Below are 16,193 nucleotides of genomic sequence, written 5' to 3' on the forward strand. Positions count from 1 at the left end.
ACCCTGGGTTTAGCAGGCCAATGCTCAAACCACTGAGCTATCCCTCCCCGCCCTGAAAGCCCCAATTCTTGCTATTAGAGATGCCAGGTGATCCAGAAAGTACTCAGGGCTATCCATCTGCTCCTTAAAAGTGTATTAGCAGCAATGTCTGCATATTCTCCTCCTATTCAGGGTCACATTTTCCCACCACACAGTTGCTAGATTCCTCAAGGGCCTAATTCAACTGTTTCTACAATCAGGGAACCCCCTTCTTCTTTGGGCCTCAACACAGTTAATTACATGGTTTAACTGGACCACTTCTTGGGATCCTAGCAACCGGTTCATTATCTATAAAGACTGCCTCCTTAGTTGCTATAACATCAGCTCAAAGGGCAGGGAAAAATTCAGGCCCTCATGGCTGGTCCATCTTATATAGAGAGTGTTTCATAAAGACAAAAGTGACTCTTAATCCTTACTCCAAGTTCTTGCCAAAAGTTTTCTGATTTTCACTTAAATCCGCTGATTCACCTACCAGTTTTCTTCCTCAACGCCCACTCAAACCAAATGGAAGCTAAACTGAAGATCCTTGACCTGTGTGTAACTCTTTCATATTGCCTCGACAGAACAAGGTCTTTCAAGAGTTCCCCCAAACTACCTGTAGCATTTGCAGATGGGTATAATTCAGGAAATATCCACCCAAAGACTGCCTAAATAATGGGTATCTATTTGGAACAGATCCTGCTATAAGACAGCTAGATCCACCTTTGCAGATTAAAGTTCAGGCATCTTTGGCAACTTTGCTAAGAAGCACCCCTATATTTCAAACATTGCCAGGGCACCTACAGTAACTTTAGTTCTTCGTAATGTGCTGTCTATGTAGATTCCATGATTCACGTCTTCCCTGCTACTAGGAAGTCCTATACCCTATTGATTGTATAGTCAGAAAGGAAATGAGGGACAATTCGGCCTGCTGTCCCATTTACGCCCTTGGAGAACTGCGGGGGGGAGAAGAGCCCACAAGGACATCTAAGGTGCCGGTACAGCCCCAATGGACACTTCTGGCTAAAAGAATCTGATCTCACATTTACAGGGTCATGTGCACCCCGAGTGGATCTAGACAGACAACATATCTCTAAGAATCACAGTTATTGTGAGGTAAATAACTGTTCTTTCAGTAAACGTAATAGTTACTACTGGCTGGCCATTTCCTAGGAGCTAGAGAGTGGGAAAAGATAGTCAGAGGGGTTCTTCCTATTGGAAGGTCTGAAAATGCAGAGTCTACAACCCTACAATACCTTGACAGAGAAGAAGTTGATTGGGAGGAAGAAGTCTACACCATTCGCACCTTGACTACATTAGAAAACAATGGCATATTAAATGAGAGAAGACGAATGCATACAAAATAACAAACAAGAAAAGAAATTCTGTTCAACCTCTCAATGAGAGCGAAAGGAACAAAAAATGAAAGGAAGTACTTTTTCCACACAACACAATTAACCTATGGCTCACATTACTACAGTACATCACTTAATTTGAGATCTTAACATGATTCAAAAAAAGATCAAACATTTATATGGGTAATGAATATCCAAAGCAGTAAATAGTAAAAATAATAAAAGATCAAGGCTTTGGAAGGGACAAACCCTTGAAAAACTTAGGGCCATAAGCTAACCATTAACTACTGGGAGTTCATAAATTCATAGATTCCAAGGCCAGCAGGGACCATTGTGATCATCTCATCCGACTTCCTGTGTGATACAGGCCATAGAACTTCCCCAAAATAATTCCTAGAGCATATATTTAGAGAAGCATCCAACTTTAATTTAAAGTTTCCTAGTGATAGAGAATCCACCACAAACCTTGATAAATTGTTCCAATGGTTAATTACCCTCACCGTTAAAAATTTACGCCTTCTTTCCAGTCTCAATGTGTGTAGCTTCAACTCCCAGCCACTGGATCATGTTATATCTTATTCTGCTAAACTGAAGAGATCATCAAATATTTGTTCCCCATGTAGGTACTTAGACTACAATCAAGTCACCCTTAACGTCTCTGTTACACTAAATATAATGAGAGACTCACAAAACTCAATCTAAGGCAAGTTTCCGAATTCTTTAATCATTCTCATGGCTCTTCTCTGAACCCTCTCCAATTTATCAACATCCTTCCTGAACCGTTGATACCGGAACTGGATATTGTATTCCATCAGCAGTTGCACCAATGCCAAATATGTAAGTTAAAATAATCTCTTTATTCCCGCTCAAAACTCGCCTGTTTATACACCCAAGAATCACACGAGCCCTTTTGGCCAGAGCATTGCACTGGGAGCTTACATTCAGCTGGTAATACACCAGGAGCCCCCAATTTTTTTTCTCAGTCACTATCTTCCCAAGATGAGTCCCCCTCCCCACCCTGTAAGTACAGCCTATATTCTATGTTCTTAGATGTATACACTTACATTTAGCCATATTAAAAACACATGGTAGGTTGGGTGCAAGCAAACAAAGCTTAAAAGGCGGCTTTCCCTGAGGACAGGTTATGCGGCATCTGCCTATTCCAAGTTTTTTCCTGTGAAGCAGCTGCTACTGAGCAGTGTTGTAAACAAGATATTGGTCTACATCAGTATGACAATTTCCATGTTTTTCGCTAAAAAAATCTCAAGTGAAAAAAGTCTCAGAAACCCAAATCATCTTTATCAGGTATCAAGGCTAAAGCCTAATGCTAATAATTTAAAGATCAATATTAACTAGTTTACTGTTGACCATTTTAGCCAGAACATCAGGATAATATTGTTATTTAGAATTACTTGATGTAGAGGAGCCAGGTGCAAATGGGCACCTATTTGTTGTGAAGGCTACTGGAGAGGGACTAATGAGGAATACAGTCCCCCACCTGGCAAAAACAGTGAGGGGATTCTTCCCTGACCAAAGTTTCCAGTGATATCTCCTGCATATGAAAAACAAAAACAAAACCAACTTCCACACCATCTTCCTACATGATGAGAGCGCCAACTGCCTCCTCTCCAGCTATCAATATCTCCAGCTTTCTCCTGACAGTTTACAACACACATTTTTCACGCAAAAATCTGCAGCACACTGAAAACAAAATTTGGATACAGTCTGGCACAAGCTAAACCAATATAAGATAGGTTTAAACCAATCTAAAAGCATATCCATGCAGAGTTGCATCCATTTAACTAAATCAATACAAAAATCAAACCTTTCATTAAACTGGTGCAACTTTGTGTTCAGACCAGATCTAAAACTTCTCTCTTTCTCTCACACACCCCCTCCCCGCAACCAATCCCCAAAACCAAACAAAGAACTCCATACAGACTGATAGCGAAGCATAGTTTTAAAAGTACAGATGCAACATGCTCCCTGCAAAATTAAGTGCAAGTGTTTCACCAAATGAGCTTTAAAGAGGTTTTCTGGTGAAACCACATGCTGCAGTAAATTCATTCTGGAAATGACAAAGGCATGGATGATTGTGCTTAGGGTCACATCAGAAAGAAAAGATTCTATGCAAACTCAGATGGGAAAAGGCCAAGTCACCTGAGAGCAACCAAGGATCCAATAACAGTTTCTAAGTTTCTGTATAACAGATAGTGGGCATATATCCTCAGGCGAACGGGCCAATATGATTGCCACAATTTCTACCATTTTATTCAGATTTTAAAACATTAAGCAGATCTTGAGGAACACATCAGTGAAGTTCTGACAATTCATCAGTGAATCTCACTATTCATAAAATTTTATTTAAAACACTACTATTCCACTGAAACAATCAGTACTCATATAGGAACTTAAGCTTACTAAATGTGGTAACCATAGTTTAGCTAGTTATTTTAATATGGCAACCAAGCCATAAACAGGAATTATGGTAAGTTATTTATTCCTCCTTTATTAAAAGAACTCATAACTTTTTCAAATCTGAAAAAAAGAGAGAGCCTTTAAGACAAATTATTTTGATTTACAGTTTAAACTGGAACATACCCATATCAAGCTGAGATTTAAAAGGCTGATACTTTGTAGCAGATGATAATAAAAAACATCTTGCTATCAGAATGGCCAAAAACGACAGAATTTCATTGCAGAAACTCCTAAATAAAAATAAAATTTATTCATGTCCTTTTAAAGCACGAAAGTCCATTTAGTGATCCAGCAAAGTGAGACTTCAATTTGTTTAGCTTCCCCACACATTGGAAACGATAAGCTGATTAAACATGCTCATGACAGATGATGCCAAATTTGTCAGAGGCTTAGTTTCCTAGTGACAGGCAGAGTACAGCATGACTAACAACCTACATGTAAACTGAAGCTATGTACCACTATCTTAAAATCTTGTTAAAAAAATAACGTATAAATTACGTATGTAATGCAGAACCATAAACTTTCCATCGTATTCACAGAAAATAATCTTAAAAACAAATACCCTGCTAAGTGCTGCAAAGTATGTAGTATGATCTAAAAGCAACTGCGCATGAACAAACAAAATGTAAAGACCATTAGAGAGCAGTTTGTGTCTGGAACACTTAACACCCTGTGCAACACATTGATCATGAACTCACACAGAGTTGGGTGGTAAAGAGCTAAATAAGGCTATGAGCAACAAAAATTTTGATAAGACTATTTAGAATATCTGTAAAAAGTAATGTATATTACAAATACTATATATGTAGTACATTAGGGGTGGGGAGGGGTGAGGGAGAGCTGGGCAGAGCACACTTCTGGGCAGAGCACACATGCCAAATCAAGTATTTTAACCTTCCTACAGCTCAGTGTTCCCCATTCATTGAGTTTGACCCTTAATACACAATTTTTCCCAGCACCACATAAAAAGTAAATACCAATGCAAATCGATGTTTTGTTTCACAACAACTTGATCTCTTCCCATCAAATACAACTATTATATTGTAGTTACAGATGGAAGAGATCCACTTGTGAAACCATATTGATTTGTGTTTGTATTAATTTTAACTTAGGGAAGCATAATCAAGTGATCTGAGCTTGAAACTGGGAAACAGGAATGCATAAATTCTAATTCCAGTTTTAAACAATTAGCAAGTCATTTACTGCTCTGATTTAGATAACTCAAAACAGGAATATTCAAGCAGGTTACATAGCTGTTAAGAACTAGATGGTTTCAGCAGTGACCATAAGATGGTGGAGACCATGAGATGGTTGGGTTCAGGATCCTCACAAAAAGGAGTAGCAGCAAAATACAGACCCTGGCCTTCAGAAAAGCAGACTGACTCCCTTAGGGAATTGATGGGCAGGATCCCCTGGGAGGCTAATATGAGGGGGAAAGGAGTCCAGGAAAGCTGGCTGTATTTTAAAGAAGCCATATTGCAGGTGCAGGAACAAACCATCCCAAAGTGCAGAAAGAATAGCAAATATCGCAGGCGACCAGCCTGGCTTAACAGTGAAATCTTCGGTGAGCTTAGACACGAAAAGGAAGCTTACAAGAAGTGGAAACTTAGACAGATGACTAGAGAGGAGTATAAAAATATTGCTTGAGTATGCAGGGGTGTAACCAGGAATGCCAAAACACAACTAGAGTTGCAGCTAGCAAGAGATGGGAAGGGTAACAAGAAGGGGTTTCTACAGGTATGTTAGCAACAAGAAAAAAAGGTCAGGGAAAGCGTGTGACCTTTAATGAATGGTGGAGGCAACCTAGTGACAGATGACGTGGAAAAAGCTGAAGTACTCAATGCCTTTTTTGCCTCGGTCTTCACAGACAAGGTGAATGCCCAAATAAATCTGTTAGTCTTTAAGGTGCCACCAGATTCCTTGTTTTTTTGTGGATACAGATTAACACAGCTACCCCTCTGATACTACAGAGGAGGTCAGCTCCCACACTGCTGTCCTGGGCAACACAGTATGGGGAGGAGGTGAGCAGCCCTCAGCGGTGAAAGAGCAGGTTAAGGACTATTTAGAAAAGCTGGACGTGCACAAGTCCATGGGTCCAGATCCAATGCATCCAAGGGTGCTGAGGGAGTTAGCTGACGTGATTGCAGAGCCATTGGCCATTATCTTTGAAAATTCGTGGTGATCGGTGGAGGTCCTGGATGATTGGAAAAAGGCAAATATAGTGCCCATATTTAAAAAAGGGAAGAAGGAGAACCTGGGGAACTACAGACCAGTCAGCCTCACCTCAGTCCCTGGAAAAATCATGAAGCAGGTCCTCAAAGAATCCATTTTGAAGCACTTGGAGAAGAGGAAGGTGATCAGGAACAGTCAACATGGATTCACTAAGGGCAAGTCATGCCTGACCAACCTGATTGCCTTCTATGATGACATAACTGGGTCTGTGGATATGGGGAAAGCGGTGAATGTGATATATCTTGACTTTAGCAAAGCTTTTGACACGTCTCCCATAGTATTCTTGCCAGCAAGTTAAAAAACTAGGGATTGGATGAATGGACTATAAGGTGGATAGAAAGCTGGCTAGATTGTCGGGCTCAATGGGTAGGGATCAACAGCTCTATGTCTAGTTGGCAGCCAGTATCAAGCGGAGTGCCCCATGGGTCAGGCCTGGGACCGGTTTTCTTCAACATCTTTATTAATGATGTGGATGATGGGATGGATTGCACCCTCAGCAAGTTCTCAGATGACACTAAGCTCATCTGGGGAGAGGTAGATAAGCTGGAGGGTATGGATAGGGTCAAGAGTAACCTAGACAAATTTCAGAGTAGCAGCCGTGTTAGTCTGTATTCGCAAAAAGAAAAGGAGTACTAGGGGCACCTTAGAGACTAACCAATTTATCTGAGCATACGCTTTCGTGAGCTACCGCTCACTTTATCGGATGCATTCAGTGGAAAATACGGTAAGGAGATTTATATACCCACAGAACACGAAAAAATGGGTGTTATACACACTGTAAGGAGAGTGATCAGTTAAGATGAGCTATTACCAGCAGGAGAGCGGGGGGGGGGGGGGGTGAGGGGGAGTGGAAATGGCCCACCTTGATTATCACTACAAAAGGTTTTCACACACACACACCCCCCGCTCTCCTGCTGGGGTAATAGCTCATCTTAAGTGATCACTCTCCTTACAGTGTGTATAACACCACCCATTTTTTCATGTTCTGTGGGTATATAAATCTCCTCACTGTATTTTCCACTGAATGCATCCGATGAAGTGAGCGGTAGCTCACGAAAGCGTATGCTCAGATAAATTGGTCAGTCTCTAAGGTGCCACTAGTACTACTTTTCTTTTTTCTAGACAAATTTGAGGATTGGGCGAAAAGAAATCTGATGGGGTTCAAAAAGGACAAGCGCAGAGTCCTGCACTTAGGAAGAATCCCATGCACTGCTACAGGCTGAGGACCAACTGGCTAAGTGGCAGTTCTGCAGAAAAGGACCTTGGGATTACAGTGGACGAGAAGCTGGATATGAGTCAGCGGTGTGCCCTTGTTGCCAAGAAGGCCAACGGCATATTGGGCTGTATTAGTAGGAGCATTGCCAGCAGATCGAGGGAAGTGATTATTCCCCTCTATTCGGCACAGGTGAGGCCACACCTGGAGTATTGCATGCAGTTTTGGGTCCCCCTCACTGCAGAAGGGATGTGGACAAATTGTAGAGAGTCCAGCGGAGGGCAACGAAAATGATCAGGGGGCTAGGGCACATGACTTACGAGGAGGGGCTGAGGGAACTGGGCTTGTTTAGTCTGCAGAAGAGAAGAGTGAGGAGGGATTTGATAGCAGCCTGATAGCAACCTGAAGGGGGGTTCCAAAGAGGATGGAGCTCGGCTGTTCAGTGGTGGCAGATGACCGAACAAGGTCCAGCCCCGGAGCACCCACAGAGTCGGCCCCTATGCCTGTAGGCAATGCACGTGGAGTCTTGCATGACTTATCACAAAGATGCCAGCCACCACATGCCCAAGTAATTGCAGAGGTCTAGGGGCTGGTCCTAATGGTGTCAATCAAGCTGGTACAGGCGTTGAACTTGTGTAGTGGAAGGCATGCTTTGGCCTTCACTGCATCAAGATAGGCTCATATGAATTCCGGATGTTGCACTAGAGTCAGTCGATGTGTGTGTGTGTGTTCGTTCAGTTGTAGTCCCAACGGTGTGATGACCGTCCAGAAGAGGGTCCCCTGTAAGTGTGACAATGGATGTGTCGCTTGGTACTCCAGCTTTCCTTGTCTCGTGCAGTGACATTTTAGAAAAGGTTGTACGGTCTTTATTGCCTTTTATCAGACCATACTGACACTGCAGGCTGTGCTCCTCGGGTCTTTAGGCTTGGTGGTAGTATGGGTACCAGAGGAACCTAGCACCTTATGGGTACCATGCCATGGCTCCATCAGTACTAAGGTCACTGACTTTGCTGGGGATCTCTTCTTCCTAGTCAACTGTTCAGCCTGTGGACTTGCAGCCCTCTTTCAAGCTCTTGTGAGAGGAATCCTTAGATTTCCTTTTTGACTGCACCATAGTTTGATGTCCAGGGACGTTGATGGTCACGTCAGGGATTGTTGTTCCGGGGCAGTCCCAGGACCAGGGTCAGAAGCCAATCTCAGGGGACTCTGCATCATGAGGAGCTTAAACTTCAGGTCACGGCTCTTTCTTGCTCGTCTTTAATATCTGACGGAAGGTACACTTCTGTGAGCCTCTCCTAAACAGTGAATTCAGCAAAAATGGCTGTTGCTGACTGGGATAGCCTCTCTACAGGAGAGAGTGCGTTTGTACCCGGGGGAACCAACACATCCCTTCTTGAGGTCATTCCCTGAGAGGGGAGAGGATAGCAAAATCAAAAAAGGACAGGGAGGCAACTGTTTTCTAAATCAGAACAAAAAGGGGATTTTGTTTATATATTGAAAAGGAAAAAGGAGAAGGGAGTGGTAATAAACTAATAATGGAAACTCTAGTAGCTACTCTAAAAATTAAAACAAGGTTTAAAGCTAATTGACTGTCAGATTCTGCTTATTGCTCCATTTCAGACCAAGGGAGGTTGAGAAGAAAATGAGGGCAGTTTGCCTGCACAGCGCTAGATAGCCTCAAGACAAGATACAAGACAAAGAGAGCACATGTGTGGGCCAAATGGACACTGCTACCTAAAGTTTCCAATCTGAAGCATGGGGACGCATATACACCTACAGTGGAGCACCCATAGCAACACTACTCAAAGAAGCAGCTGGAATGTTGCTGTAATGGCTGGCCTGGGCACTAGAACTGAGAGCAGGGTGCCTATCTCCTGTGCTCTTAAATGACCTCACTGAGGGAACTCAGGCAGCATGGAGGACGAAAAAGCCATTTAATTCAAATACAGAAGGTACAAAAGCCAGACTGGAGGTGAGGCAGGAAAGTAGAAGATTAGGGCAAAGAGCCTTGAGACTGGGAGCCAGTGAAGGAAAAGAGTACATGTGTCTGTGGACAGGAGACTTATCCGAGTGCAGGCTCACCTGTCAACTCCCTTCACTGTCACACTGCCAAAATACTCCCTTTGACACTATGGTGCAGTTTGATACACAGCAGAATTTCAAATTATGACAGCATAATCCAGCAGTTAGAGCACAAGAATTAAATTTCAATCCCCATTCTGTCAAGATTTTCTGTCAGTGACCTCTTCATGTCTACACTTAAATTTTGCTGGTATAGCTATACTGGCAAAACTCTCCTAGAACAGACGAAATTATAGCAGTACTAAAGTCTTTTGCTGTTATAGCTTATTCAAGTTCAGCGAGCAAAATAAACCATACCAGCACTAGAGCTTTTGACAGCACAGCTGTGTTGCAAAAAACACCGACACCCCTAAGTGACAATACATATGTTGGTAAAATTTAAGTGTAGATCTGGCCTAAATTAGAGGGATGCCACCTCTCTCTCTTTGTGGCTTCCAGGATTAGGAAGCATTTGGAAAGCACTTCACATGTATGTAGCATTTGTAACAAAAGGAAGAATCCAGCAAGTGCTAGTGTAGGGGTCAGGACATTTAGTCAGGTTTCAGAGTAGCAGCCGTGTTCGTCTGTATCCGCAAAAAGAAAAGGAGGACTTGTGGCACCTTAGAGACTAACATAAGAATCGGATGCATTCGATGAAGTGAGCTGTAGCTCACGAAAGCTTATGCTCAAATAAATTGGTTAGTCTCTAAGGTGCCACAAGTCCTCCTTTTCTTTTTGAGGACATTTAGTGTCATTCACTGCTAGCCAAAAGGGGATTGCTACATGATGCACTGCCAGAAGACACTAAAACCGAAAAGTCTACATTTCTGCTTTTTCTGTGGAAATAAGGTTGAGACAGGCTGCCTTAAAAGTACTTGGTTTCAGGGCAACAAAAGTGAAGAAGTTTCAGGTATCCTCACCAAAGACCACAAGAATTGAGCTGGGAGAGACTTTAGCAAATCATCTTTTGTCCTCCCCCTTACTATTTAGCAGCCCACTTAAGAAAGCCAGTGATGTGAAGCTTCCCAGTGGGCCAGAGAAGAACAAGCAGTTGTGTGTATTAATCTCCTTCCCCAACAGCAGCAAAATCTGGCTAGTTTACAAGGAAATAAAAAACAAAGCTAAAGAACTGGTTTACTGCTAATTTTTGGTCTGTAGTTTACTGCAATGAAAATTAGCAAACGTCTACTTGAAGTACCTCATAGTGTTTTACATACAGTGTAAAAAAACAAAACCACCAATGAAATTATAATCCTTGGCATACTCCAGTCTTCATGTTACATAAGAACGGCCATACTGGGTCAGACCAAAGGTCCATCTAGCCCAGTGTCCTGTCTTCCGACACTGGCCAATGCCATGTGCCCCAGAGGGAATGTTCAGAAATGTATCCCTGATATTGAGGCAATATAATCCATCAATCAAGTGAAGTGATAGCATTCTTGAGAGTTACAGAAATTAGAACGTGAGGATTACAGCATGATAAATTACATAAACTCAGTTATATAATTTCCACCCCCAAATTTCCTTTCTGATAAGAGTGGAAGAAGTTTTGCATACTGTCATGACGCCAATAAGTCTATAATGTACAACAGAATTCATTATATGCTCTGTAATTGTAGCATAAATTTTAAAAGTATAAAAATGTATTTAAGAGATCATATTGGAGCAAACGGTATTCTACAGAGATGTCCCATCTATCCAGGATCATAATAAGTTCTACAAGAAAACAGTAACAGTTTACAGTACTGCACTGTAAGTATGATCAATCTTCTGTAACAACTTTTATGTAAAAGTTTAAAAACGTCATACCTTCACTACCGGGTGTCCTCCAGTAGATGCTTTTACTGCTCCCCTACTGCCTTCTGTTTCATAATGAGCTCTATGGTGAGTTTTAGGCTGTACGTCTATTTTCAGTTCACATTGTCCATAATGAGTTGGTAAAGGCCAGTCTAGTGGTGGTAATGAAGATGTGCTGAAAGCAAGACATGCACAATAAATTTAAGGGAACCATGCTACCTGGCCATAGTGTAGAGTCAAAATACCTACAACCACCGCTCACTCATTTTATACTATATTTACCATTTTGTAATGAAAATGACAAAACAGTTTTACACTTTATTTCAACTTGCAAGAAGTAAAAATTCTGCTTCAAGTATTTTATACATGTTTATCCAAAATTTAATTTAAAATTTGTTTCTTTGCGGATTAATTATTGGAAGGGGACGAGTAACACTGGTTAAAAGAAAGACCGTGCAGGAAGCTGTTCTGTGAGACTCCATATACTACTTTATCTATAAAATTGCACAACATACCAGTATTTGTCCTCAAATAAGATTGCCAACTGAGTTTAAATTATGGTGGTTTTGTGATAATTGAAATTGACAGTCTAACTTCAGTGTAACCTTTCTGCAAGATTCATTAGCATCCATTCCCCCTCCTCCTACTCCCCCAAGTGAAAAATTACAGTCTTAAATGTCTGATGTCTCCAAAGTGTTAAGTGTTCCAGTTTTCTGATTGCAATTCAAATGAAGGCAGTATCAGGACTCAAGAAAACAAGAGTTGTCCAAGCTTAGTAGAAGGACTTGGTGCAAAATGGTGCAAGGCTTTTGGATTAAACAAATATGATCAAGGTATATCAATAGAGTAGTTAGCCTTTATACACGGTAATAAAGTCACTCCAAACACCGGTGGGGAGGAGGAGGAGGAGGAAGATAAAATCATCAGTAAGAGCTTGAGAAGGAAATAAGTAATCCATGCCACCCAATTCTACCAGTGAAGAGGTAAATCCATTATATTTATCCCTTTAATTAAGGTACACATATTTATATATAATTCTAATAAGATGACGACAAGTCAGAACCAATCCAATAAATACCCAGTAGAGCAAAGAATGCAGGAATTTTGAAATTCAGCACAATTTTTTATTTAACTTAAGTACTTGCAGGAATATGATGTAGTCAAAATGAACTCTGCACCCAGAACAATTATTTGTAATACCAGTATGGTAACCTTTGAGTCACTATTCTCCGTAAAGGTAAAGCTTAAAAATATTTCCTTTAAAATTGTTATATTGCCATACTCTGGCTAGGGGGGAAGGCAAAACATGTTAAAAGACCAGTGAATGGTTTCATTTCATTAGAATTTCTAATTCAGTCTCTTCCCCTTTTACCGGAGGAAAAAAAACACAAAACACACTTAACCCACCCCTCAAGTCACGGTGAGATCCACAAACAGCAGCATTCAGAACTCAAGTGAATGGCAAAATCTCTCCTAAACGCAGATCCCTATTAGTTCCAGGGAACTCAACCAAATCTCATAACATATCCACAGCTGGGCGGCAATGTGCTAGGATTGAACAAGAAGCCTTCCTCCCCACCATACAGCTGGGTAGCACAGTTTTGTCTTTAGCAAGTATCTGAATGAACTTACGCTCACCCTGCCAAGTCATATGTTCCCCTCTTAATGCAAACATCACTGTGCCCTAGCAGGGAATGGCGGGGGAGAAGAGAAGGCACCACTAACAGGCTTCCTTTGGGAGAAGAGCCCACCACCACTACCCACTTCTGTTCCCCTGCTTCAGGAAGTATTTCTACCAGGCACCTCTCCCTCAGGAGGAGAGGAAACAGACTGAAAGGCATATCTAGATTGCCTGGATCATAGGGGAGGAGGGCAGACAGTTGATAAACTCCCCTGCTCCTCGCAGAAGGGGAGAGAGAAGAGGCCAGCAAATAGTCTTTACAGGCAGTCAGAATAGAAAGGGCTCTTCTTCTCAAACTGAGAGAAGAGGACTGGTGACTGCTCCTTCTTCCCTAACAAGAGATGAGCAGGTGGGAGGGATAACTAGTGATGTTAGCAAGACAGAGAAAACGGAGAGAGGTGCAGTAAACAGGCAGAGATTTGCTGCCTAAATAGCCAAATAAAACTATCAACTGTAGATTTTGCTATTTACTTATGTAACTGCTATCCTAGATTCCTCTGACATAGAAGGAAAAAGTGGGGGTTGAAGTGTTCACCCTGCAAAAAGGGAAATAAAATGTCAAAATCAGGAAATACAAAAAAGGTAGGCTTCTTGAAACTGAAGTGCAGAGTCAAGAGAACCACCACTATTTAAGCTTATTTTCTCCTTAATGTCCCAAAAGTACCTTTTCATTTAACCAACCGCTGTTGTCACAGGATACACTGGATACTCTCATAAAAAACCAACCTTCCGCACAAACTTCCTCGTGGCTGGACTTTACAAAAACTAGACAAGCCATTTACAACACACACTTTCCTTCTCTACAAAAGAAAAAGGACACTAATCTATCTAAACTACTACATGCCACAAGGGGACACAACAGTGATTCCCTTAACCCACCCAGCAATATTATTAATCTATCCAACTATACTCTTAGCCCAGGAGAAGAATCTGTCCTATCTCCGGGCCTCTCCTGCTGCCCCTCCACCCCCATGAATATGATACAGTTCCGTGGTGACCTAGAATCCTATTTTCGACATCTCCGACTCAAGGAATATTTCCAACACACCTCTGAACAACATACTAACCCACAGAGACCTTCCTACCAACACTACAAAAAGAAGGATTCTGGGTGGACTCCTCCTGAAGGTCGAAACAGACTAGACTTCTACATAGAGTGCTTCTGCCGATGTGCACGGGCTGAAATTGTGGAAAAGCAGCATCACTTGCCCCATAACCTCAGCCGTGCAGAACACAATGCCATCCACAGCCTCAGAAACAACTCTGACATCATAATCAAAAAGGCTGACAAAGGAGGTGCTGTTGTCATCACGAATAGGTCGGAATACGAACAAGAGGCTGCTAGGCAGTTCTCCAACACCACTTTCTACAAGCCATTACTCTCTGATCCCACTGAGGGTTACCAAAAGAAACTATACCATTTGCTCAAGAAACTCCCTGAAAAAGCACAAGAACAAATCCGCACAGACACACCCCAGAATACCCCAGGTCGGGGTTCCAATCTGCTACCCAAGATCCATAAACCTGGAAATCCTGGACGCCCCATCATCTCAGGCATTGGCACCCTGACAGCAGGATTGTCTGGCTACGTAGACTCCCTCCTCAGGCCCTATACTACCAGCACTCCCAGCTATCTTCGAGACACCACTGACTTCCTGAGGAAGCTACAATCCATCGGTGATCTTCCTGAACATACCATCCTGGCCACTATGGATGTAGAAGCCCTCTACACCAACATTCCACACACAGATGGACTACAAGCCGTCAGGAACACTATCCCCGATAATGTCACGGCAAACTTGGTGGCTGAACATTGTGACTTTGTCCTCACCCATAACTATTTCACATTTGGGGACAATGTATACCTTCAAATCAGCGGCACTGCTATGGGTACCCGCATGGCCCCACAGTATGCCAACATTTTTATGGCTGACTTAGAACAACGCTTCCTCAGCTCTCGTCCCCTAACGCACCTACTCTACTTGCGCTACATTGATGACATCTTCATCATCTGGACCCATGGAAAAGAAGCCCTTGAGGAATTCCACCATGATTTCAACAATTTCCATCCCACCATCAACCTCAGCCTGGTCCAGTCCATACAAGAGATCCACTTCCTGGACACTACAGTGCTAACAAACGATGGTCACATAAACACCACCCTATACCGGAAACCTACTGACCGCTATTCCTACCTACATGCCTCCAGCTTTCACCCAGGCCACACCACACGATCCATCGTCTACAGCCAAGCTCTACGATACAACCGCATTTGCTCCAACCTCTCAGATAGAGACAAATACCTACAAGATCTCTATCAAGCATTCTTACAACCACAATACCCACCTGCTGAAGCGAAGAAACAAACTGACAGAGCCAGAAGAGTACCCAGAAGTCACCTTATACACAGTACAAGCCCAACAAAGAAAATAACAGAACGCCACTAGCCATCACCTTCAGCCCCCAACTAAAACCTCTCCAGCGCATCATCAAAGATCTACAACCTATCTTGAAAAATGATCCCTCACTCTCACAGATCTTGGGAGACAGACCAGTCCTTGCTTACAGACAGCCCCCCAACCTGAAGCAAATACTCACCAGCAACCACACACCACACAACAGAACCACTAACCCAGGAACCTATCCTTGCAACAAAGCCCATTGCCAACTGTGCCCACATATCTATTCAGAGGACACCCTCATAGGGCCTACTCACATCAGCCACACTATCAGAGGCTTGTTCACCTGCACATCTACCAATGTGATGTATGCCATCATGTGCCAGCAATGCCCCTCTGCCATGTACATTGGTCAAACTGGACAGTCTCTACGTAAAAGAATAAATGGACACAAATCAGACGTCAAGAATTATAACATTCAAAAACCAGTTGGAGAACACTTCAATCTCTCTGGTCACTCGATTACAGACCTAAAAGTGGCAATTCAACAAAAAAACTTCAAAAACAGACACCATCGAGAGACTGTTGAATTGGAATTAATCTGCAAACTGGATACAATTAACTTAGGCTTGAATAGAGACTGGGAGTGGATCGGTCATTACATAAAGTAAAACTATTTCCCCATGTTTATTCCCCCCCTCCACTGTTCCTCAGACGTTCTTGTCAACTGCTGGAAATGGCGCACCATGATTATCACTACAAAAGGTTTTCTCTCCCCCCTCAACCCCCCGGCCGCTCTCCTGCTGGTAATAGCTCATCGTAAGTGATCACTCTCCTTACAGTGTGTATGGTAACACCCATTGTTTCATGTTCTCTATGTATATAAATCTCCCCACTGTATTTTCCACCGAATGCATCCGACGAAGTGAGCTGTAGCTCATGAAAGCTTATACTCAAAT

The 16,193-nt window shown here is 42.4% G+C and overlaps 1 protein-coding gene across 4 annotated transcripts in view; it reads right to left on the bottom strand.

Annotated features, from left to right (window-relative positions):
- The window catches only part of NFATC3 (nuclear factor of activated T cells 3), a 137,133-nt gene that overhangs the window by 59,108 nt on the left and 61,832 nt on the right, over nt 1-16,193 (bottom strand). For all 4 annotated transcript variants that reach the window (XM_037877397.2, XM_037877398.2, XM_037877396.2 and 1 more), the window contains exon 3: nt 11,167-11,329. In XM_037877397.2, coding sequence (XP_037733325.1) covers nt 11,167-11,329 — 163 coding nt within the window. The remainder of the gene's footprint in view (nt 1-11,166; nt 11,330-16,193) is intronic.

This window comes from Chelonia mydas, chromosome 12 (assembly GCF_015237465.2).
Source record: "Chelonia mydas isolate rCheMyd1 chromosome 12, rCheMyd1.pri.v2, whole genome shotgun sequence".
In the NCBI taxonomy this organism is placed as follows: domain Eukaryota; kingdom Metazoa; phylum Chordata; order Testudines; family Cheloniidae; genus Chelonia; species Chelonia mydas.